The 26,983-nt window shown below is 36.1% G+C and overlaps 1 protein-coding gene across 6 annotated transcripts in view; it reads right to left on the bottom strand.

Moving 5' to 3' along the window:
• Window positions 1–26,983, bottom strand: part of DMD (dystrophin) — a 1,043,683-nt gene that overhangs the window by 268,503 nt on the left and 748,197 nt on the right. For all 6 annotated transcript variants that reach the window (XM_054291254.1, XM_054291257.1, XM_054291256.1 and 3 more), the window contains 2 exons: window positions 23,340–23,457; window positions 464–675 (listed from right to left, as the gene is read on the bottom strand). In XM_054291254.1, coding sequence (XP_054147229.1) covers window positions 464–675; window positions 23,340–23,457 — 330 coding nt within the window. The remainder of the gene's footprint in view (window positions 1–463; window positions 676–23,339; window positions 23,458–26,983) is intronic.

The raw sequence follows: 26,983 nt of genomic DNA, 5'->3' as shown, positions 1-26,983 counted from the left end.
ATCTTGTGGCGAATCTAAAACGATTTGGTTTCCAAATATACCCATTTAGTTTGCTATAGCTGGGTTTTTTCCCTGCTTTCTCAGGTACTTTTAGAAAACCTATACAGCTTCATTAGCAGTGCAGACAGCCATGGACAGCCATATCAATACCACAGAATTTCCCAGACTGCAGTACCAGTGCTCTGAGGCTGCTGAACAGATGTGAAATACTTGTGCTAAACAGGTAGGTATTCCTCCTGTGAGATCAGCCAGCTATTTGTTATGACTGTTAAGTTAAGACCCATTTAATATTCAAGGAATATGCTAAACATATTTTAGACTTTGCATGTCAATTTCTTTCTAATTTGCTGTGGAAGACTTTTTGCAATGTACACTGTCCACAGTCAGAGGACGACAGTTAGAGGACATTTTCTTTAATGACTTCATTAACCCAAACAGAAATATTTTAATAATCAGTAGTGACCTTAAGTTCTGTGTTCTGCTTTTTCAAAGCATCCACCGTGTACGAAATTTCTTTCCATGACTCAAGCTTAGCTTTTGCTTGTTCTAGAACCTGCTCAGCTTCTTGTTTAGCTTCCAGCCACTGTGTTGAATCCTTCAGCATCTCTTGAAGCTGCTGTCTCCGGTTTTGGAGGTATCCATGCACTTCATCCCACTGGCTCTGTATCTTATCAACTGGTGAAACACAAAGGAAAAACAAAAGCTGAATCACTTAAAAGTTTTTTCTTTTCTTATTTTTTTTAATTTTATTTTTTAAGGGGACGAAAAATGATATTAAAATCTTTCTAGAAACTGAACATATCAGAAAACTTCTGTACTTTAAACTGCAATTGAATAGAAGTTTAGTTAAAAAAAAAAAAACATAAGCTGTTCTGGGTCACGCAGTAAGGCATTATGACACACAGCATGTTTTAATGCATATGCAGCAAAGAATGACAGGTTCATGCCTCAAAAACCCTTATGTAATAGGACCACAATTGAGAAAAAATGTTGCAATAATCCTTCATTCTTCACAAAAGACAGATTTTCTGAAGAAAAAGTCCTTTAGGGACTAGAGTAATATTAGTTAAATATTTATTGCAAGATATAATTAATGGCTGTACTTTCTTATTTCATTAAGGCAAATATTAGCAAACTGCAAAGGCTAAACAACTTGCTCATATGATCATGGTAAATATAAAATAACAATGAGCTTTATCCACTGTTTGAAAGAAAAGTGATTTTTGGAAACTTAATAATCACTAAGATCACTGATAAGCATTGGCTAGCATCCAGCACCAGGCTTGTCCATAGTAGTGTAAAAACATTAATAGACAGAGTTGTCCAAGCAGCTGAAGCTTGACACAATATAAGCAAAAAACCCAAATTCCACAATAAAAATAAAAAACCCAAACTCCACAAAACAATAAAATCTGTGGAGTACATGAAGGAATAAGCATTCCATTCACATATGTATATGTGTGTATATATATATATATATATATATATATATATATATATATACACACACACATAGTTACCAGAGCTTAGTCAGCACAAAAATATGTTCTCAGTATTTTCTTGAACACTTCTTCACTGCATTTCAAATTCACATTCCTTCTAGGGAGGGGAACTGAGATTCCTAGAGTAACCACATAGCAGTTGAAATATTCATTGACTGATTGTTCCAACACCGCATCTCTCACTGCAAGGCTGATTCCATAATGGTGCAGCCCAAAGACCTGGATGAGAAATGCTCCAGCAGGGAAAAGAGACTTCTACCTATCAGTGTTTTCCTTCTTCCAGAAGAAAGGATAAAGATCTTTCCATAGATTCAGCTGAGGTTTAGCAAGAGAGAGAAGAAAACCTTTCAGCATTCCCTGCTGAAGCCTGGGGAGAAGAACTGAGTAAACACACATAGCACGTTTAAGTCAAAGGAAAAGCAAAAGGAACTGAAGAAACAGAACTGGAACACATAAAGCACCATCAGAACATAGCCAGGGTAGCCTAAGGTGCAAATGCTTAAATTTAATCTGAAGCAAATCTAACCCCTCATTTTAGGAAGCTGTACACTCATGTCAAAAAACAACTCATTTCTGTGCCCTCTCTGGGTGAGGATTCCTGATGTAAGCTTTAGGGTACACTTGAAACAAAGGAGGCTGTAGACTCCAGAAAGGGTGAATAACAAAAGTGAGCTGCTGGAGCAAAATCTCCCTGTTGTGGCTACAGCATGAGGCTCAAGGGCTGTGCTGGAGGCTTAGGGACAAATACTGCCCTAACACCTTCCACAGAGTCACTGGCAACAGCTGCCACCTATTTCTTGCAAATCATTCCTTTCCCCCTTTGACTGAGACATTCATATGTTCTGATTCCTGCAAAACAGGAGATTTTGGTACATTGCAGACAGAAGTACAACAGCTTGCTTGTGTCAGCTGCCCATGAAAAAGAAAACACAAACTACAAAAATCTTACCCATTTTTGTTTTATTATAAGTTTTCTTGTTGGTGTGGGTAGTTTGGGGGGCTTTTTTGTGTTTTTTTTTTTTTTTTTTTTTTGGCGGGGGTGAGATGATTAAGAAATGAATGAAAATCCTCTGCTTCAAAGGAAAGCTGGATCCACAGTTATATCAATTTTTCATAAGAGTTGCTTTTAATAAGCAAAGCTGATATTTGTTACCACCTAAAATCAAAATATTTATAGATGTATTGCCTCCATAATGTCTCATGAGGTTAGTATGTAAGTAAGATATTTAGCAGTCCTCCTCCAGGGACTGTGCTTTTTGCAGCAAGACTGAGTTTCTCATCAGATACCACAGTCCTGGGATTCCATGATGACCAATTCTCAAACCCAAGAGGACAATGAAGCTGCATAATGAAAACTGCATTCAGGATATCCCAGGAGTCCATTTACACAAGTGACTATGAGTGCACAAGCTCCAAATCTATGAAAAACATTTCCTGTTTCCCTGTGAAAATACTTGGCTTAGGTCTCTCAATAAATTTTTAATATATACATATGTACATATATATATTTACTTTTGCTTTATTACAGACTGGAATTGAAGAGTTCAGGAAGTTAGTAGGCAATCTAGAGAAACCAAAACAAAAAAACCCCAAAGAATAAACGTTGTTTTCTTGCACTAGTGAATGACCAAATCCAATTAAACAAGTACTTCACTTGTGGTTAAACACATGATGATATCATAATTAATTTGGCTTTCCTAAGGTAAAGTATACCAAAAAGTGAAGTTCTATTTAGGATAAAATATGTATAAATAATTTATTAGAGAGGCTTTTATAACTATGACAATATTATTTAATTTAATGCAATGTAAAAATCCCTTCATTACTTTATATTTGCAATTTCTAACTGATGCTCCCATCTGATCAGCTTTTGAACAACAAAAACCACAAGGCTCTAAAACTTAAAATAAGAGGTTCACCTCCAAAATGAAAACCACAGTGTAAATCCATGTCTCTTAAGAATGCATTTTGTTCATGTTCATTCTTTAGAATGAAAGATGATGTATGCCACTTAGATTAATGCCAAACAAAAAAGTAAGAAAATGTAATATGAGTGCTTATTGTGTTAGAACTGAGCCCAGGAACCCATGAACCCCTTCACCTGCAGCTAATGAGTTACTGACTGCAGATGAGAAGGGTCAGAGAAATATTATTAAATCATATTCGACATTAGTAGACAACTTTTAAATTGTGAGCATCATAGATGGTTTTTGCAAGGGTACTGGAAAAGGATTTTTCTGAGTACTGGTTACTACTGGGAATAGGTTTAGCAATATATTTAAGAGTGTTTGATAAGACAGCAGTGAGGAATCTCAGTCCAATGTTCTTTCAGGCCAACACTCTGACCACAGCCTTTAGAAGGAATATTTCTGCTGTCCAGACATTATAAATCCTTAAGGTCCCCATGTGCATATACAGGACTGGGCTGGGTTTATCTGGGGTAGTTATATCTCTTTCCAGTGATTAATATGGGGCTGTGGTTTGGATTTGTGCTGAACACAAGGCTGATAATACAGAGATGTTTTTGTTATTGCTGAGCAGGGCTTACACATGAAAGCCAAGGCTTTTTCTGCTTTTTGTACAGCCACACTGATGAGGAGACTGGGGGTGCCTGGGAGGAGACAGAGCTGGGACAGGGGACCCCAACTGACCACAGGGATATCCCAGACCCTGGGACATCATGGATCAGTGTATAAAATGGGGGTAAAAAGGAACAAGGGGAGGATGTTGGAAGTGATGGAGTTTGTCTTCCCCAGTCACCATTACCTGTGATGGGGCCCTGCTCTCCTGGGACGGCTGAACACCTGCCCAGCCATGGGAAGCACTGGATTAATTCCTTGTTTTGCTTTGCTTGTGTGCATGGATTTTGCTTTCCCTATTAAAATGTCTTTTTCTCAAAGTTTTCCAGCTTTGACCCTTCTGATTCTCTCCATGATTCTGATGCTGGGGTAGTGAGTGAGTGGCTGGCTGGGATTAATGGGTTCAGCATAGAGAAAATCAATTTCTTTCAAAGCTTTATCAACCTTACCTGGAATGAGGAAGAGAGCCTAGAAATAAGAAGTTAGGTTCCAAACCCAGAAAAATAGAAGAACCAATGGCATATGTAGTAATTGTTCCAGAAAAATGAAATTGCACGAGTTTTGGAAAACTAAAGAAAAAATGTTATCACTTTTTCCTACCTTGAATTTAAGGGCCTCAATAAATAATATTCAATAATTTAAAATATATATATAAAACAAAAGTGGACCAAAAGCTATTGTAAAGATGAAAAAAGAATCTGAAAGTTAAGTAAGAACATCAAATATGACTAAAAAAAGTAAGTTTTGCAAGAAAACAGTAATGTAACTGTTGTTACTGCATTCTCCATTTTGATAGCATATTATTGAAATGAGACTAATCTTTATGTTTTACATGCCATTGCTCAACATATTGTGACTGGAAACGCCTAGATAGACACAACAAACTCGGCTCCATGTGTACTATTGAGATTACTGAAGCATAGGAATTTTAAATAATTAGCAACAGTGACAAAAGTAGTTTTTCCCCATAGTTGAGTAGTTCCTGAAGCACCTCAGTTTACATTTTTCATTACAGCTAAGTCCTGCACCTTCTACATTTCAAAGCCCAGTGTCTTATTTTTTAGTTTGGCATGTCCTTGTTCTATCCCATTTTCTTCCTTTCCTTCCTTGCCCTAAATTTGACAACAGTACAATGTCTTTATTGTAATAATCAGTATTAAACATTCAAGAAGATTTTTATTGACTGTAAAGGGGCAATCTGGAAAAATCAAGGCAGAATTTTTTTTACAGCCTTAATGAAAAGAAATATTTTATTAATGCATGTAGCCACATGCATGACTAGTAATTAGTTTTACATGACTATAAAGCCACAAAAATATTTGACAAATCTAAACTGAGTGTTGGAAAGACAAAGTATATGCAATAGGTTATTTCCTGAAGTGAAAACCAATCCCCATCCATTCCCCAGCAACAGTGCTCCAGCAGAATTCCTCACTGTACTTCACCTACACAACTTTTGTGCTTGCTCACTGGAAAGTGTCCCAGCATGGCTCCAACCACTCCCAGTCCAACACTGAACTCTCAGGGCATGGTGAGATTCTGACAGTATGCAATTTCAAGGTTGCTATTCAATTTCTTTTTTTCTACCCCTGCTATTTCCTTGCTGATCAATAGTGATTATATATACTAAAATGGACAAAAGAAATTCTTCTGAACTGAAGTTACTATAAGCAACAACAAAGCAGAAAGCAGCATCTAAAGTAATCAGACACAAGATAGGTATTCTTCAATCTTGTTATCATTAATTTCATATACCAAGGAAAGAATGTACTTAGTGAAGGAGAGTGAAAGAGACTGTGTCCTTAAAATTCAGTTTTATTTATTAGAAAAAACTTTGATAGGTTTTTTCATACATTACTCATTATAGGGAAACAAAACCAAAAATTTTCTTTGGTAAATGTTCATGCCATTTTATCAATATATCTTATTGACACATATAGCTTCAATAAGAGAATTTACTCTCTGCTGTTTATAATAGAACCAAAAAGGAAACAACACAAAAGGAGCCTGAGAAGAAGCTATCAGTCACAGGAGAAATGATGCTCATATTACTAGAGCACACACATTCCATATTTATTCTATGTAAAGATGAGAAAGTATTAATTCCATGCCAGTTTTTTAAGTCCGTTGAATCTAGTAGATCTTCCAAGGAAGTGAATAAGTTTGTGAACAGCAACAGAATCTGTGAGGTAGAAACCCTCTACTTTCCTTGTCCAAAAAATTACACAAACTACACTAATTTGCACTGTAGGACACTTCTCAAAAGCATTATTGTCAATATATTGACATTTTCCTATAAAACCAGCTTTTTCAGTGTATTTTCATAGATTTGAAGACTAAAGGAACTAATGCAATCTGATCTGCTGCAAAATGTAACTGGAGAACAGCAGAACAGTTATAGCCAGTATTAATCCATGTTATCAAAGATGCTGATGCACTGATTTTCAGCATGGATTAATTTTTTTATTGAATTGCAGCCCAACATTATACTTTCTTTTGAATATTCTGGATAGTTAATTGTTATGCATTTTATTTTACTTCATTTGCTTTTTACGTATCTATGCATTTATCTATATTAAATTCAGTTTAGTTACACTTTTGCAGCTGTAAAACACTCCAGTTTTTTCCAGTCCACAGAGTTTTAAGTGAGCAGGTTTTATGAGAGGCATGATGGAGAAATAGAAAATATGGATCTAAACAGAAATATTCTAGGTTACTGCCCCTTTTTTACAGTTTTCTCTTTCTTCCACTAATCAATATAATCTTCCACATAATAGGGATAAACAAGTTGTGAGGGAAAAAAATAATGTTTTTATAGGGTTGTAAGATCATTCTGAAAGAATGCATTCATGCACTAAATATAAGACTTTCTGATTTTTTTCAATTTTTCTCAGTTTTCTGTAAACAACACAAATGGAATCACAGCTAAAATAGGACTTAAACTTTGTCTTATCTTGTATTTCCTTTCATTGTATTATTGTATTGTTCTAAGAAAATAAGTGAAACATCTTTTTTTTTTTAACCAGGAAAGGCTTTATTTAAAATTCTCCATTTGTCAATTATTTCTTGCCGTGAGTGCTCTATTTTCTGTTCTCCTGCCTTCCAGAACAGGAGGTGTCTGAATTGAGTCTTATTTTTCAAAGAGGAATCACTTTGATAAAGCCCATCATGCAACATCCCTTGATGAAAGGATGCTGTTTCTGTTCTTTAGAACAATCTGAATCTGTGCAGGACCGGCCTAGGGAGAACGTTTGGATGGTAGATGCAGAGTCAAGTGAGGATAAGTTTAAAACATTTCTTTTTTAATTGCTGAAGTACTTAGGGACTTACAGGGACAGTTTTCCCCTCAGCTTCTGCCTGTGTCATTATGGATCTGGACAGGACACAGCACCCAGCAGAGAACAGCTGGAGCCAGCCTGCTCAGGTGCTGATTTATGCTTCAGCTGTCCTTCTTCTTTCCTTGGAGAGAAACATTTCTCTTGACCTTTTCCAATGGCTTATAAAAGTCATACTTAAACAATGACCTTAAAATTTATGGCAAAAGTTTAACAGACATATGGAAAATCATTAATAATTTATCATACAGGATATTTTATGCATCAGTGGTCAATAAAGTGATGAGAGGATTTAGCCAATAAACCCCAAACAGGGGGGTGGCAACATGGGATATTGACCCCAATGTGAAGTCTGCCGTTTTTGCAAGTAAGATGTCAGATGTAGCTTTTATGCACCATTAATATATTAAGGTATTTATAGAAATATTAGTCCTTATCATAACGTATCATAGCACATAATGACAGATTTTTTTAAAAACCGATTAATACTGAAAAATAGGCAAAACAAAAAGTATATATTCAAACTAAGCTGCATTTAAACAAGTGAATAAATAATACCTGGGAAAAAGGAACGACCTGCAATCTATACTATTATGCAATATTACAGTTTCTATGACCAAATAAAAGGTATTGCAAAGGAAACCAGGAAGAAGCAGCACTCAGACCCTTTAGCTGTCTTTAGGGGGCCGTGAAGAGCAATGAAAACGCACCTGACACACCAAGGCATGAAAGTCCAGAGGGAAAGAGCATTACTTCCCCTGCCCTCTCAGAGCTTAAGAAGGACAGGAAATGAGAGATTTCAACTGATTTAGATGTGTTTGGGTTTTTTTTTTAAACACACAGGGTCATAATCTTATTTTGTAGTTTGATAATTATTTCCAACTATTGCAAGTCTGATGTAATTTTGTTTTGTTTCACTAGGGCAGAGCTTATTTTCTTTTATCTAAAAAAACACTTCCACATGTTCAAACTAATGAAGGTCACTCTGTTCCTTTGGAAGTGTCAGATCAAACAGACTGAACTGAAAACTGTCAAGTGGTTTCAGCTAAGCACCAAGTGAATAATTCTTCAAGACTGTTAAGTATGCTTTATACCTTGCTATAGAGAGTGGGAGTTAGAGATCAGCCTAAGCTGGTATCAATTCTAAAGAAATTATTTTCTTACACCAAGCAAGAAGTAACTTCCATGACTGATCACAGAGAAGGGCATGCAAGAGTTTGCAATTTGGAAAACAGTTCCCTCAGAAAGCATTCACCAGTTTCTTGACTTTTTACAGAAGTATTCATGTATATAACATTTATCACCTCTCAAATGAAGTCTTCATGATAATTTTTTCACTAAATGAGAAAAGGAACAGATCATGAGATGCACAATGCGGAAGACCATTTGCTTTGCATTTTAAAATGTCATACAGTCTGTAAAAATCTGATGTGAGAAATCAACACTTACCCTAAAGAGATGCAGGATTCTTTAGGATTTAGTATCAAATAGGTAACAAATCAAAGCGTAGTTTTGCTAGAAACCAACAAAACCAAATGTATGTACTTGCATATACACAAAGTATTGACAAGGCAGATGGACAGATTGGAGAATGGTCTTTTATCATAATCTCTGCTGCCACTAGATCCTTAAGAGCAGGACATTCATGGAGATATGGATTGACAAAATTAAAATCCCACTACTCTGACAGAGTCATCAGTGATTCTTCCATGACCCCAGAAGCAGGATGCATATGGACATGCCCTTAGAAGTTAACTAAATTATCTTTTTCTACAGAAGCTCTCACCTTTGGATGGTATAAAAATATAACTTCACTGTAACATTGTATTAACTGAAAAAAACCCAGAGAGTTTCCTTGCTACAATGATTTAATAGTCTTTCAAAATGTTTGATTTATTCTCTTTCCTTTGTTGCATGTAGAAAATATGTACTGCATTATTGGATTTAGCTTTCTTAAATATTCATAATGTAATTATGAAGACTTACATTAGATTTAGAAATGATATTTAGACTGATGGGAAGTACCCAAACTAAAGCCAAAGGATTAATACTAATCTGATTAACTAGATGAGTGAATATTAGGTAATCCAATTGTTTCTGTTTAAAATGTTTCGAAAAGTTTTCAAAGAAATGAATAGGAAAAAAGAATTAATTTCTGTATTTTTTCTTTCATTGCAAGTTATAATTAGAGGCAACTAAGTACTTTAGTATTTATCTTTGCCAAAATGTCTGTTTGTTTGGGTTTTTTTCTAGGATATTGGTTACTCAAGATATTAAAAGGAAAATAATTTATGGTTATGTATTTAATTTGTGTTCATGGGTGATTGCTTTTGTAATAATCAACCTGTCTACAAAATATTTATTTCAGAAGAAATGTCTGTGCCTGTATTTAAAATGGGATATTAAATTAGTGATATTGTATTTTACTTTCTCTGAACATAATCAAGAATGCTATTAGCATTATTAAAGTACATCAGCTTTCATATACTAGTGCTTTCCTAAACTTACTGATGCAAAAACATAATGCTAGGTTGGGTAGTTTAAGTCCTGAAATGTGTGAAATTCATTACCTACCTAATGAGGCGTATAGGCAGTGAAATTGTGAATTCTTAGTACCACATCACTTTGTGTAGCTATCATACATTCATATTTACACTGCATATTCCTAATGTCATCAGCCTACTACCTCCCACTGAGTTTGGGCTGAGACTTGCTTTCCAAATATATCTGCATTTGTTATTCTGTGCACTGATTTGCTTTGGCTTTGATTTAAGAGATCCAACTCTAAGTGTAGGAGCAAGACTTTGAGAGATGTTGAGAGAATAAAAATAGCAAATTAAAATTGACGTAATAATTCAGCTATAAGGCTCCAAGATACTGAAGCAAAGTTTTGCAGGCTGTTTATATTTCTATTTTTTCCCACCAAAAAACCCCCAAACAAGCACAGACTATCATGGATCTTCTCCTGTGCCTCTTCTGGCCCTACCAAATCACTCCACCTCCACAGCACACAACTCTCACCAGGGTCAGCTGGGAGACAACTCCAGAGCTCCACTACTACACAACAGTGACAGAAAATTGAGTGCAGGTAATGGCACTGAGCTCAGCTCAGTATCCAAAAAAAGCCATGCATACATCAGGAGGAAAAAAACAGTGTGCCAAATCAAAAACACACCAGCTATGACTTTTATATTTCCTTTCAAAGCAAAGAAAACTTCCAAATGAGCAAGAACTTATTTGAAAGGGAAGAAATGATAGCACTTCTTTGAAAATATTTCTCTATTCAGCTTCAAGCATAAATTTCAGGTATTTTGTATTGAGTTAACAGTACATCTGAACTGAGTTAACAGTTTCTTTATTTCATGAGAGAAACCAAAAACTGTAAAAATTTATTTTATTTACAAATTACCAGTTTCTTAATCACAGACTCAGAATGGTTTGAGTTGGAGGAGACCCTTAAAGATCACCTAGCTCCAACCCCCTGTTATGGGCAGGGAACCTTCATGGTTGCTCAAGGTCCCACATGGTCTGGCCTTGAACACTACCAGGAATGGGGCAGAAATCTGTAATTTCTCTGGGCAACCAGTTCCACCGCCCCACCTCCCTCACCGTAAAGAATTTCTTCCCAATATCCAATCTAAACCTGCCCTCTTTCAGTTTAAAGCCCTTCTCAATGCTCAATAATTATTATTATTATCACTACTGCCCTGACAAAAAGTCCATCTCCAGAACCAAAGGTGGCAGTGAGGTGTCCCTGGAGCCTTCTCTTCTCCAGGATGACCAGCCCCAGCTCTCAGACTCTCCTAGAGAGGTGCTCCAGCCCTCATGGCCTCCTCTGCACCTGCTTTAACAAGTCCATGGGGACTGGGACCCCACAGCTGGATGCAGCCCTTAATGGTGCAGTGAAATACCAGATATACAGCTGCACCCATGATATATTTTCAGGGACAGCTGACTATAAATTCCAGCACAGACAGAAACTTATACACTCAAAAGAAAATCAACTTTACACAATAGATTATGAATTTTCCTGGTGATTTGGGTAAATGATTCTCTTACAATAATCTTCTTGAGAGAAGAAAAATGTGAGATATCAAAAGACTGAAAATTTTAAAAAATCTACAGTTTTTTTCCCCCCTTTGGATTTACAATCACAGTCTTTTAGATAAATTGTACCAATTTTGAACTATTTCCAAAGACTGCTTGGGCCCCTGCTTTTTCTTCAGATTGACATTTCCACAGATCTTGGAACTGTCCCATTCTCTCTTCCCTCCCACACTTGCACCAATTTTTTAACTACTTCACGAAGTGCTGTCAGTCTGATACTGGTTAATCCATAATTTAATTTTATGCAAAGAAAGACAATCTCAGTTTCCTAACACTTAAAATTCTTAATTTCAACTTTGTTGAAGTATAAAGCAGAGAAGTAGTTAAATTTCACACTTAAAATGGCCAATGCACTTCAAAGTAAATATCCAACAGAGTCAACTAAGGAAGTAACATACACAGCAGGAGAAAGAGATATTTCTTCTGAAAATTCCATAACATTCAAATATTTTGAGCATTCTCTGTCAATTACAATGCTCCTATTTTTTTAATTAATTGTTGATTAGGAAATGAGGGTCCCATCATAAAAATTTACTTAAAAGGAGCACAACTCTGCAAGTATAGGAGTGTGCGAGAAAAAAAAAAAACAGGTAACATTTTTTGTTTTCCTATTCTGAATTTAAAGGACTAGTTCTCAAGGTCACATAAACTGGGTCTTAATCTATGGAGCCTGGTATGATACTACACTTATTTGTTCCTTAATAACTAAATAGATACATAAACAGTAGTAAAAAAAAAAACAATCAAAAATGTATAATATCTGTAATCTTTGTGTAATATGTTAACTAATAAAGGAAAAAAAAGTATCAATTACATCAATCTTGAGAAAAGAAAAGACATAATAACTTGCCTTTAATTATTTAGTTTCTTTTTTCTGAGGTGTTGTGTTTGTTCTGGAGTGTTTTGTTTTCTTTTAATCAGACATCAGCACTTTGTTCATGTTCTCTATGGTACTCCAACAGAGATCAAAACATTGGTGAGACACTCTGTGGGCTGAGCTTAATCCACTTTAGACAAACACTTCAAAGTCACTATTCTGATATGGCTCAAACTCAGCAAATTTGGAACCTAACACACTGCACAGGTCTGGATTGGACATTAGGAAGCATTTCTTTACTGAGAGGGAGGACAGATAGTGAGAGAGGCTTCCTGCAGAGCTGGTGAATACCCCTTGTCTGTGAGCATCTGGAAAATACCCTTAAAATGTGCTTTAAGATTTGATCAGCTCTGAAGTGGTCAAGCAGAAAGGCTGAATGGTCACTGTAGGTCCTTTCCAACTGAAATAGTCTGTTCTGTTCTATTCTGCATTTTCAGGAAACTACATAGAATGGAGTAAAGACAATGATCCAACAAACAGATTAAACCATTACTTTTCCCATCCTAATATTATGCTGCTGTTAAGAGTGCCAAGTGTCAAAAGTACAGGAATTCAGAGAGACTGTAATGAATATTCTGCAAAATTATTACATCCCTTGCTCTGAAATACAGCACTCATTTCTAAACTTAAGATGGTGAAGCAGACATAAACACAGTCTGACACTTCCAGCAAAAATTTCCATAGCATAGGCGTTCGCTCGACTGTACACAAGCTCCCATCCCATTAAAATATAACAAAATAGATCTTTTTCCTAAATATTCCCTTTTAAGCTCTAAGTTTCACCAAGCCCAAATGCCACCACTTTCTCACCACATATCAGAGTACTCATTATCCACTCTCCTTGCTGTTACTCAACCAGGGATTGTCCTCTGTCAAGTCATTCTCTCACCTGCCAAGGAATAGACTTGCTGATAAGAAAGATGAAATAGAAGCAGAAAATCTCCAGAACTGTTTTGTTTTTTCTCCTTGCCCCCCCTTTTTGGTATGACAAAGGCTGAAACATTGTTATCCATCAAACAGACTGAAAAGCCTCAGAGTCACCACTTGGTCCTGAAGCCAGTAATAAAATGAAATTCTTTGGATTATCTACAGCATTTCATAAGCAACCATAGTGATGGTTTGTATACATAACAGAATCAAATCACCAGCTGGTGCAACCACTCACCAAAGTCTTAGGACCTCTCTCACACACACTAAGCCAGTATTTACTCAGGTTGGACTTGCAAAGGAGCTTTGGAGCCTGTGTAAAACACTGGGGTTTTTTTCAGTTTATTCTTGATTCAAGCCAAACTAAAATTATGATAAATTTATATTGAGGATAGCCAAAGTAAAATCCTTAGGCCAAACATACTCCAGGATGCTTAACTAAGTTTTCTGATAACTGCATGTTCCAATATATGTTCTTTGTGTATTTCATCCATTTTAGGAAAAGAGGTGGGACACAGTGTACACCAAATCTGCATTTTCCTGATATGGCTGATTATGTGGCATCTAAATTTAGCTTGTAATCTCTGCTGAGCAGGACCTCTGTTTCCTGTTTGCCCTTTAATTACTGCAGAATATTATAGCCTTGTATAAATGAATATATACTGTTCTGATGCAGTATTTAAAATAACTGTGGATATTAAATATTGTCCATCCATCTGTCAGTGAATAAATAATTTGAACAACTTCTCAAAACTTTATTTCTGAATAATTTCTTTTTATTTCCATTTATTTTCATTTTGACTAATGTGTTGTTACACGAGCATAGCTCATCTGTTTGTATCATCATGAATAAGATAAAAATAAAATCGATATTTTTACTGTTTACATGTCTGCTTATAGTTAAATTTAAAATGTTCTGTGCAAGCTACTATTTCTAACACAGTAGTGCCTTAAAACAGGGACCAAAACAGCAGACACTTAGGTTTGTTAGATTCAAACAAAGCAGGTAGAAAAATCTAGTCTTCTGAAGAGGTTTAGCAGAGAAAGGCTGGGATAAGAGATGTTAGTTCATCTTGACTCGACAAAAATCTGAAAACATGAAATTAAAAGAATATTCTGAAATTATAGAGATATAGAAGTATCTCTAGCAGATCTGGAAATTAAATTGAGGTCATTCTAACTTCTAGTGATTCATTGATATCTAAAGGCAAAAACAAACAAACAAACAAATCCATAAACTATCATACAACTGATCTGAGGCTTAGGAGTAAGTGCTTAGTGTTTGGCAGGGAACTTCCTCTGTGAAGAAAAATTAAGAATGACAAGTGTTGCTTGGATATAATCATATATTGCAGGAAAAGAATTGACAATTCCTACTTTGTTGTGGTAGTCCACCTTACCAATAAGGTCTTGACTTTTCACCGTGTGTATAATGGATTCTCAGGTTATCCTGGAATTTTTTTTATCCTTACCTTGCCTGGTTTTTTACTGATTAAAATTACAGTCACAACTAAATTATTCCCTAGTCCACATTCTATATCTGCACTTGGGTGGCAGGTCCTGTTCCAGCTACAGGAAAGCAGGAATACTTGTTCCCTGACTTTGCTTTCGAGGATGAAGCACTTCCATCACTTTCCACCTGTGACTTCACTCACAAAAGTCACCATGCATGGGGAGCTCCCAGAGCACATCTTCACTGCTGATGGCAATTATTGACATTACTCCTTTTAACATTGCAAACTGACAGAGTCTTTCCAGTTTCAGTGAGAGAAAACATTCCTTTCTGATTATCTGGCATCTAAATAAGTCAATGGAACATTCTTCTACTTCTTCTGACAAGATGTAGTAAAACCTCTTTAGCATTTATTATTTTCAGTTTTTAAAGTATTTTATATAAATGTTAATTAACATTTGCAAAAATGAGAATGAATTCAATTTTGAAATATAATCAAAACCAGATTTTTTTCTTCAACGCTGTAAATAGGAAGCCTCATATTAGATACTGTTAAATATGTTGAAATCCCTAAAATAACTCAGTGATTGCTTTCCCAAAGAACCACATACTCTTGGCAGTTTTCGTCAATTAAATGTTTTTAAAAAAATTAACTTCTTTAATTAAGATGTGAAAGACTTTGTATCCTGAGAAGCAATCTCAATTTATTTCAGATTTGCATACTATTGAATCCTTCAACATTTTTCAAAAGTACATGGTGCTAACAATTTCAGAGACCCACATGAGTAGGATCTGCCATCTCATCCTGCGTGGCAGTTTCTTATCTTCCCTTTACATTTTTGCTTATAACACTTTTGCAAGTAAATTTGTTTCTTTCTGAAGCTACTGAGGTGCTACTCTTGCTAAACTAAAAAAAGAGAAATCTCCATTAAATGGGTATATGGATGGAGATTTTTCACAAAGACTCTATGGAAAAAAGGCAGGTAGTTATATGAAACCAGTCTGTTAAAATATGACTCTGGAGCATACAAGAAGGAAAAGATGACCCTGACAAAAGTGAACAGCACTTACCATAGTAGGGGAACATACTGCAGTATCTGGGCAAAGGATTTTCCTGCTGGCAAGATTTTGTCATTTCATGTCTGCTCATGGTTTTGGGCCACAGTTTCACCTAATTGGTGACTGGGTAGGTTGAAGGTTGGGGGTGGAGGGCTGAAGATTTATATGTTTAAAATCAATTCTTTCAACTCAGTCTCCAAACGTTTGAAGAACAGCAGAGTGAATTGCAGAATATTAAATACACTTAAATTGTCTTGACAAAGGTTAAACACAGCAGCTCCCCTCCAGTGCTGTACCAAATCATTCCTGAGGCTGAAGAGGAAAGTATGTTCTTCTGTCAGATGAGGGTATATCCAAAGTCTTTCAACCAGTTAACTTCATGTACCCATGACTACATCATAAACAAAGTGCAGCCTGTTAACTTGAAACATCTCCCTACCAAACCCTTCTGTCCTTATTCTGGGTGGCTTGTTCATGGCTTTTGTTTTCACTCTTTTGGGCCAAGCTGAAATTATTTAAAGGCTTTTTAGAAAAGTATTTAATATTACCTTTACTGAAAGGTAGCTTTATTATTTTTATCCTCCTTTTGCACAGCCTTATACTCCTCACTGGACTTTGTCTTTACTGTTCACGAATTCACAGTTGGGTGAGGACTCACTTTGTGGTCATAATTTTGTCAAGAGAGAGTTGATCAACCATTCTGCTTTTGCAGGACAGAAGAACAAACTTTTACTAAGACATAATTTGGACATAATCAAGTGCCTCTATACATCACAGCAATACAGGGCGCCTGTCTTCCAACACAGACTGATTTCTTGCAGTGTTATGATTATCTATTCTGTTCTTATCTGTGTTCTTACCTATTTAGAAATATCTGTCCTAGAACTAGCCAGTTACCATTAGTTACCAACAGCATGAAGTTTTGCAATTATCTTTCTTTACAGGATTAAGGTGTGAGATCCAAGCAAGCCACCAGCAATGATATCACCTGATACACTTATGACTTCTGAGGCTACCAAAAACTCTGTGCCATTCCTGCTGAAGAATATAACCAGAAGTGAAGAATAGTCACCCTTAGTATCAAAGCCTTTTTAGGAGGACTACAACACCTGAAGCAGGCAGCTGAGATCTCTGTCCACTGAAGCACATTCTAGTATATATAGCCTGAGAAGTTTTATATATAACTGGAGTTCCCCAATCATTCAGATGTTTCTGGGGCATATTATCACCCATTCTTAAAGGGCAACTCTCCCCAGTGTTCCAAAATAACATCCTACTCCTTCTTAAGATGTCCCATGACTTTCTTACAGGTCCTACAGCAGCGAACATGCACAAAGGAACAGGTTTCAAATTCTATATACTACTCAGAATAATTCCACCCCTTTCAGAGTTCTAGTTTTATCTTGCTATTGACATTTTGTTAAAAAAACTACTGTTTCCCCCTTGCTTGCTTCTCTGGCGTAAAGTTCTTGTGGGAAAAACAAGTTGTCAGCTCTAAACTGGTACATCAGGATGATTAATAAACTGCATGTATATGGCATAGGAAATTCAAATTCTTGAAATGTTCTTCAAATATGTGGATTCAGAGAACATACAACTGGGGTTTATTCAGTAATTCAGCTTAAAAATACCAACAAGATAACTGGAAAACTGTATAAAAATACAGTTTTCTCTTACACTTGTCTTTTTTGGTCTTGGCAGCTAGGGGGTTTACTACTGGATGGCAAATCCCAGATTGTATGAATTTCAAGGAGTAAACTCATCATTTGTATTCAATAGCCCTAAGAGAAAATCACATGGATGGCAGTACAGTGGAAATGGCTATTTTATTAAGATGTAGAGAACAACAGTGCAGTTGTAATTCACTGTGGAATTTCTATATATTTTGTTGTGGAAGTGATGACAAGTTGATGATTTTGCCGTAAAACTGTCAAATACAGCAAACTACTAAATAAAGGCAATTTTATGTTGTTACACAGAGACATTCAGACTCTTTCCAGTTTAGCTCAAATGTAGCTCTCCTAACAACCAATTATAGCATATAGGTTTTTTTCAAAACTATCAAAACCAACCAACAACAAAAAACAACCACAAACAAACAGCAAACCACAAAAACAAAATACCTCTTCTAAAGTCATTGCCTATAAATTATTCATATACTTGTGATCTTGTTTTCTAAAACTCTCAAAAAAAATTCAAAAGGAACCATTTTGTCCCAATGTATAATTCTTTATCAAAATAGTCTTCATTGTAATGCTTGTATTTATTGCAATTATTTATGAATTTAATGTAATAAGAATTAATTAACCTCTCAAGTGATATTTTGAGAGTACAATCAATTTCACAAAATTGCTAAAGAAGTATGTTTTACTTTGGTTTATAATCTTGAAAGGGAGATTGCTTTGCTACTAAAGGATTATTTCTTCATACTGTTTTATAAATATGAATTTCCATACCTTCTTGATCACATACACAGCCAGAAAAATTGCAAAATTGGGATGTAAATTATTAACAAAGTAAAACCACAGAAGGTTTATGCACTGTTACCTCTTGCGCATGTGCGAACACAGCAGCAGGAAGGCCTGCTATTTAAAATTTCTTGTGTTTCCAGGATCTAGAAACGTCTAACATAGTCTTTTTAATTGCTTTGGTATTTATGATTGTAAGAGTGTAAATTTATTATCTCCCAGTGTTTGTATATTGACTTCTTACCAACTTTATGTATTCATACATGAGGCCTGATGGAAAATAAGGAATTTTCAAAGTTTAATTACTTTTTAAAATTCAAAATTACTTATAAACCCATTCATTTTAAAGAAGCAACATTTTCAGCAGCAGTAAAGCAAAGAGTTTTGGAGCTGTGATGCATTATAGAGAGAAAAAATGTAATTGTACAACATATGGTTCTGTTAGAACAGAATGCTTCTGCACTAAAAGAGCAGAGAGGTATGTTGCTTTTTCCCACAACTCTTCCTCAAGACTGAATGTAATTATTATTCCTACATATTCTTGAGTGTCTAAGTTGTAAACAAACTATGATTTAAATAGAATACTGTCGTGGTTTGACCGGAAATGGGACATCTGGGATATGTTGTTTTGCTGTGGTTACCAATGGGTAATTGGAATTTAAGATGGGCACTTAGTTTGACCAGTGGGACATTTGGATCCGCCTCTTGAGACTACGAACCCAAGGGGTTAAAAGCAGGGCTCTTGGCCTTCGGAGCCCTCTTGGGATTTCCGGCGTGAAGAAGTCTCTCCCCCGGCCCAGTTTCTGGCTGGGCTGGGGGAGGGGAAAGCCACGTGGCCCATTTACGGTAGGCCCGGGTTCGGAGGAAGGGTGGCAGACCCTTGAGCGACCTGTTTATTCCCCCCCCCAGAGAATGCAGCCCGTGCTCGAACTGTATATCTTGAAACTTGATATCATGTGCCGGCAGGCAGCACGGCTGGGAGGAGAAAGGGGGGGGGCAGCGGGCAGTCCGGCCGCCTGGGAGACCTTTTAACCCTTTGGGGAATGAAGGCTTCGCAGAACATTGCCTTTCCTGGGAAAGGGACAGGAGTGGAAGATGAAGGAAGAAAATCAGGCCAGTAAGGGAGGGTCTGGCAAAGGGAGAAGAGAGATGTTGAAGGAATGGAGGAAGATGGAGTGGCAGTTTTTGCTGGACTCTTTTTTGTTGTATTTCCATGGACTCTTTCCTGGTGATGCAGAGGCTGTATTGCAGGGGGAAGCGGAGGCTCGGCGTCAAGAGAGTTTGGTTTTGAGACCCCTCGGCCCCAGGGGGTATAGAAGACATGGGGGGGGACAGAGGTCCCAGGATTGTGACTGTACTCTGCTTGGAACGAGACGAGGCATTCTTAAAAGGCCCTGAAGGCAGGCCCCTGCCCCATCCCATGCCAGGTGGTGAGAGCACCTCGGCATGGAAAGGAGATGTCATGAGATAGCAAGATACCGGGCGGATTGCTGATTGTGACAAGAAGTCCGTGGCACAAGGAAGGACTCCGTCTATCCCTTATGAGCTGAAGATTTGATTTTTTTTTCCAAAGGGTGGTGCCAGACCGAGTGTGGATAATTTTTGGGAAATGTAAATGTGTTTGGGAATTTGGTGGGAGGAGGATAAGGAAGTGTTTCTGTGTAGTTTTCATTCTCCTTGTTTTTTTTTCCCCTGTGTGTGTGTGTAGTTTAGTAATTGTGTGTGTAGTTTAGTTAATAAACTTCTCCTTATGTTTAAGTTGGAGCCTGCTTTGCTTATTTCCTGGCCACATCTCACAGCAGATATCAGGTAAAAGGTATATTTATGGGGGCCCTGGCTTTGCCAGGCCTAAACCATAACAAATACACAGAGATTTAAATATAACATCATGTAAATATAACACAAGCTTTACTTTATAGAGCCAAAGTCTTTGCATGTAGAATAGATCCAGCAGTTTCATACAGATAATGAAGGGTGGAGGAAAAAGTTCAAAGGAAATAATTCAATTGTATGAGTTTATCTTTCACTACTGTTTTTACTTCATAAGAAAGACTGAATCTATGCAATACTACAACAACTCTGTTGAAAATAATCTTATTATTATAGACTTCTTTTGCAATTTAACAAGCATCTTTTGACTTTTTAAAATTTTCTATAACATCTTTACCTTGTTTTTTTTTTTTTATAAATACTTTAAAAAGGAAATAAGGTTTCTAAATATATTTCAAAGATGAAATTTTTCAAAGATGAAACATTAACATACATATTTCTTCAAGAAGTGTTAGCAATGTAAGTGCAGAAGCCAGAGCCTTCAGGGTTTATTTTCAGTTGATGACACACCAACCCATCCTGTGATGAAGAATGCAGCTAACTCTTGTCTTGTAGAGCACCTGAGCCTAATTTAGTATTTATAATATATATCTTCAGTGATACTGGCCAGGGGATTGAACAAACTATTCAAACAAACAAATTAGCTCATCTCATCCTGTTGTTCCCAAAATATGAGATGCTGTGCTTCAGCCCAGGGAGTGCCCTGGATAAAGTTAAGTCTATCAGCTCCTACATGAAGACCAGGGCATTGCATCCCATCTCTCCCTTTCCTTCCTGGTGGGATTTGATACTGTTGGCCCCTGGCCGTGTGACATTATAGAATGGTGAGGGTGGCACACAGCTGCTGCAGGGGAGCACCAATGTGTCAATACACAGGTCATGAAACAGAATAGATTAAATGTGTACTCATAACTGCCCAAACATAACCATGGTAACATATTTGTAGTTATGAGGAGGTAGAAAAACTCAGGAAATAGGAAAAAGTCAGTGGATGAGGTAGTAAGGGAGGATTTGCAGCAGAATTTGGTGCAAGGCACAGGTATAAGGGACTAGACACTTCCTATGGCTTCAAGGAACACATATAAACCTTAGCAAGTGGAGTAGATTCTCCAAAAAATCAAGCAATTAAAAATATAAAAATTACTGTTGTTCTTTAGAAGAAGTACTTTAGATGAGAGCATGTCATTTGCGGCAAATATTCTGAAATACCTTGTGTGTCACATTGTAAAGTTCTGGCATCTTTGTGTCCCCCAGAAATATCACGATCTCCTTACTATCCAAAAGCAATAAATACCCCCTAAGTGGTGTTTAGTATTACTAGAATTGCCCAGATATAAACTAAATAAACATGAAAAAACTTCATGTATCTAGTCTGCTGCCTCAGAAAACTGGACCAAAAATGGCTCTGATAATACTCTAAGGTGTGCTTGAAAGTATATAAAGCAACATGACCTGCATCTACTGCATCTTAAGTTGTACTTTTGTAGACAAGGATATTGACAACTTCAGCACAGGAAATTAATTCCTAAATCACAGTAAAACTAATTTTTGGTACTTAAATATCTACAATAATGGATATTTTTTTGAATTCTTATAGATAAAAACTAAGAAATCTGCATGTAAAATGTATTTACCACACTACTAGCCACTGACACAATCTGTAATATGGTTGAGCTATGATATACTCCTTCATAATTTACAGTCTGATAGCTGCTCTCCTTTGCTGTATGAGAAAGGAGCATTTAATCTCTCTTAATCGGCAACTTCACTTAAAGTGAAGTGCAATTTTCCAACAGAACAAAATTCAGTCGTGCATACAATTCACATGAGGATATATAGGAATTAAGCTTGCATTTTTTTGAAGTCTGCAATTCCTAACTTCAGAAGACTTGTTTCACAATTAAAAATTCAAACATACCACAAAATACTGATGGGGGTACTGCATGTGTTGGTTTTGAATAAGCACTATGAAGTTAAAGTAAATGTACACAATTCATGAGAATTCAAAAGTGTAGGTGATTCTTAAGTTAATTTGCACGTCCACCAGGAGCAGGTTCTTACCTAGTATACAAGCACTATCCCTTTCTTCTCAAAATTTTAATCACAAAGCTTCTCCTTTTGTATGTAGCATATTTCAATAGCAGTTTAAGAACGTTATTGCACATAGGATATACTCTAAATAGCATTTACATGTGTGACTATCAATAATGTGGTCCAAACATGCATTTTGATTTGAATCTAGTATGGAATATATGTACCTGATGGAATAAAAAGAAAGAGATAATAATTATATAGATATATTAGGTTTGTAATTATAGTGATAGAAAAAATTAGCCTACATTAAACCCTCAAAGTCATCAGTTGCAGGGAGCAAGCCCTGGTCTCCAGGCCAGGATGTACAGAACAGTTTGCATCTACCTAAAATGAATTGTCTCTGTCCACATGCAAAGCACTTTGCCTTGGTCTTCTCTAAGCTCCATAGCAGACCTTGAAGACCATAAAAAATCCATTTTTTCTTAGTTTCAAGCCCTGAGAACTTGAGATAATAACTGAAGATATACAGCTGTCCATCAAAAGGGCTGCTTCTATAAAATGACCTTGAAAGGGTTTCATCCTATAGTGAGGGGTATAGGACACGCAAGCTTTCAGGGGTGACAACACCATGTCTTCTATAGGCTTCTACTAAAATTTAATCTACTGAGTTTTCCACCTTAGGCACAGCTAGTTGGTTAAATTTGGAAAGGGAAAACAGAGCTGAAGGAATAATACAGAGTAATGCAGAGCATCATCAGACTCGTGCGTCAGCTGAGGGGAGATGAAAGAGGAGCCTGCAGCTGTACCACGGGGGATGGAACTGAAAGCTCCTTACAAGCCTGTGGCTATACTCTGTGAATTCTTTCTTTTTCTCCTTGTGCAAGAATAAATGCAGTTCTTTATTTTCAGTGCTCACATTCTACACTTTTGTGCAATGTCATTCCACTATGAAGACAAGAAATATGAAGTTGCAGTGAAAAACCTGAAATATGGGATCACTGACATTTCTTCTATACAGTTTGGAAAAGTCATATGAGAACTGTCACCTGTTGGAACTCTCCTTCTCCTGGGAAAGGCATAAAGTATCTGCAGAATGCTATGCTTATCAGATAGGACAACATTTCCCATGTTGGCTGAAATGCCATGTGGTAACAGAATCTCTACTTACTGCGGTCAGTAATTATTGTCCGGGCCTCTTGATTGCTTGTCTTGTTTTTTAGATTTTGTGCTGCAGTTATGAGTTCATCCAGCTGGGGACGTCTTTGCTCCAGATCCTGTAGTATTGCCTAGTTGAACACAAATTCAAAAATAAAATAAAGAAAAAAGCACAAAGAGATTTTGAGAAGACCACATATATGGACATTTTTGGTGCAAACTTGACTTAAAGCAAAAAGATTGTTTGCTGTTTCAAATAATACAAAGAATTTGGCCTAGACCTTCTAAATGCTGTTGTTATTATTTTAAAAACACCAAGTATAATTTGCAATAAAAAATTTTTAAAGAACTGTAAAACTAAATACAAAGTAGCAATCACTCTACATTTTTAGCATGTCAAATTATGCAGAATAAGCTATTCTCCTCTATAAAACTATATAGCAGGGCACTATTTTTCTATATCATCTTATAATTTACTGTTAATTTAAAAAGAAGATATAAGGGCTTACATTCTTGCCAGATTAGGCAGGCTTTTCCTATCAGCTCATGAAGTCTAATAAATTCTGTTTATTTTTTTAATATTTCATGACTGTTTAATTGTTATCTATTGGTTAAAAGCCATTATAGGACTGTTAAAGTCACTTTTTTCTGTCTTCAGTCTTTACCTATCTGAAAAATAATTACCACTCACAATAATTTATATGCTACTCAAACCAATATATAAACCTCAGACAATCTGACTGGATAGTAAGAAGTGGATTTAAAGTTTCTCATGGGGAAAAAATGAGCTTCGTGGTATTTAGAGGGCAATAAAAAACTATAATACAATAGCTTTAGATAAAATGAAAATGAAAACTCAAGGAAAATAATGTATATAAGACTTGTGCACATATTTAATTTGTTTCAAAGGATTAGGGAAGAGCAAACAAGGAATTGGTACAATCATTTCTCAGATCAGAAGCATCCAAGTATGTCTTTAGAAGACTGACCAAATTTGGACACTTCAGCAACCTATTGTGGAGTTTCCAGAAAAGATAGTCATTAGATTTCCCTGTTTTAGGAGTTAGAAGCAGCAATAATTAATACATAACTAGAAACTATATATATTAGTTTTATTCTACATGCAACTTTTAGTCATCAGAACTGAGCAGTGTGCCATCAGACAGTCAGTAGGCACACTTTAACAGATATCAAATTGGCAACAAAGGCCAGAGAAGGATTTCTATTTTTGAGGCCAGTTACAGAGTCACTGGTTAGATAATCTGTTGGCATTCTCACCTGCCTGTTGATAAAGTGTCTGGAGTATTTTACTGTCTTAAAAGTCTCCTCTCCTTAAAATGTTTTCGTTCCAAATAATCATAGTTGACTTAAAAAAGCTGTTATTCACTGACTGTTCTGGATAGAAAAGACCTGTGAGTCTGATCTTAAATTTGACCCTCCAACTTTAGACTACAGTTGCATGATTTCCACCAAGTTGAAGGTTACAAACAAAGACCTAATACCATTTTCTGTTTAATGAGATTAACAAAAGGGCATAAGAATATAGCTTTCAGTTACTACAGCATGTACTATAAAAAGCAAACTAAAAGCTCTACAGAGTTTCATTTTGTTCAGTTACAAACTCTTTAGGGAAAAAAAAAGGTAATTTTCAAGACACACATCTAGCTACACCCTGTGAAATTCTTGCTTTTAACTTCTGTATCGGGTCTTTGAAAATCTATTATAATGGGCTTTCTAAAGTCATACCCAAAAGCTTGGATGGTATTTTTTCACTTGTATACTGATTGAATTGCAGAGACATGCAGTTAAAGCAGCAGCTTGCATAATTAAGCAAAGAAGAAATTTCTAATTAGAAGTCTCTCCTTAGTAAGAGAAACAAAATCTACTGATGCCATTACTATCTCTAGATATCTATGTGCCTTCCAAACTCCATTTTATAAGAAGACAAGTTAATGAGGGACATGAATTTCACAATAGGAAAAGCAGTCCCAGTGCAGTCGAAGAGCATCTGTATTGCACATATTGCCAAAATGGACGGTGCAGAAGAATACTAAAACACACAAAACAGGCTCAGATAATTCTCTGCCTTCCCTTTCTTTCTCCTTCCCTACCTAGAAAATGTTTAGAAGAGGAAAAGCAAATTAAATCATTCTAAGGTCCTATGCCAAGAGTGACTCTCTTCCCTAAAGTTTCCTAAATATAATTTTATACTGGACTACGCAAACAAAGTGATTTATCTGATCCAGCCTGAGTCTCCAACTGGACAGTAAATGCTGTGGTTTTACCACTACTAAAGAAAGCTGCTGTTATATGTTTCATAGAGTAAGAAATTAAGCACTAGGTAAGGACAGCTCAGAAAGGATTTGCTCAGTACCAAAATGAGGAAATGGAGCTGATCTGTGCCCAAGGGCTCACAGAAGGATTTACCCCCAAGACACATCTGCAATTCCTGAACTGGACATTCAGGAAAACTAAAAATGCCTCTTCAAAGTGAGTCTTGTTAGTTCTGCTGTTCTCTTGGGGTTATAATATCTCATCCCTGTATGAATTATGTGGACAGCCTTCCCTCTACCATTTCATGTGAATAAAATAATTTTCTTCTGGATGCACAGGAGTGTATTTTTAAAAGTTCAAGAAGGACACTCTTAAACTCTTAAACTATATACAGATCTGAAGATTCTTAGACCTTTCATAAGACAATAATACATAATCATAAAACAGATTTTTTTTTCTTACTCTTAGAAAAATCAGGATTTTTCAAATAAATATATTTTTTTCTTTGGTTTAATACAAAGTGTCTAACAACTTCACCCAAGAAATGTCCTATTTTATTCAGTAGAATTTTACCAATTACAATTAAAAATTGTTACAATGTTTATTGGCCTAGTTTTACCAGTTTGTACAATCTTAAAGATTTTTCAAATACACGTTTCACATGATACCTATAGTATATATACCAAACCCCAATGGAAACCTGGATAAAAGTAGCTACTAAAACACATCATTTCCAATTCTTCCTGTGATCCTGTAGCATGAAAATAAACCACAACACCTGAGCTCCACTTCAAGTGTTATCATATTCAGAAAAATATTCTGTGACTGGATAAACTGATCATGCAAGTTGTTTTTGTGGATTAATAAAAATACAGCTATTTATGCTAGGAAGAGCAGTGCTTTGAAGAATACAAACTAAAAGATCACTAAGTATGATTTTTGGGAAAAATTAAAATTGAATAGCTTTAAAGTATTAGCTGGATGATCTAAAACAAAATGGACAACCCCCTCCCGCCCCCCCAAAAAAACCAAAATCAGAAGAAATTAAGAGCTGGAGAGCATTTAAAAAACTTTTATGAATTCAGCCAAGTATTTAATGTTGTAAAACGATTCTCAACAGAAAACTAAGTGGAAACTATTAGAAGTTACTGCTACAACAGCCATAGGAATAAAAACTCATTAATTGAGGCACCCTGGTGGAGACACAGCAGATGCAACAGACCAGATGCCTCTGATTTGGAATGTCAGCACACGGAAACAAATGTGCTATATAAAAATGGGCAATACAGAAATGAGAGTTATAATTAAACTACTTTCAAAATAAATGAAACAGAAATCTATCCAATCCCCATTAGGTCACCAAAAGTACAAGCACAATGAATT

Source organism: Melozone crissalis, unplaced genomic scaffold (genome assembly GCF_028551555.1).
Source record: "Melozone crissalis strain CALT ecotype California unplaced genomic scaffold, PUWL_Pcris_2 ptg000090l_1, whole genome shotgun sequence".
Lineage (NCBI taxonomy): Eukaryota > Metazoa > Chordata > Aves > Passeriformes > Passerellidae > Melozone > Melozone crissalis.
This window is presented reverse-complemented; position numbering and strand designations above follow the sequence as displayed.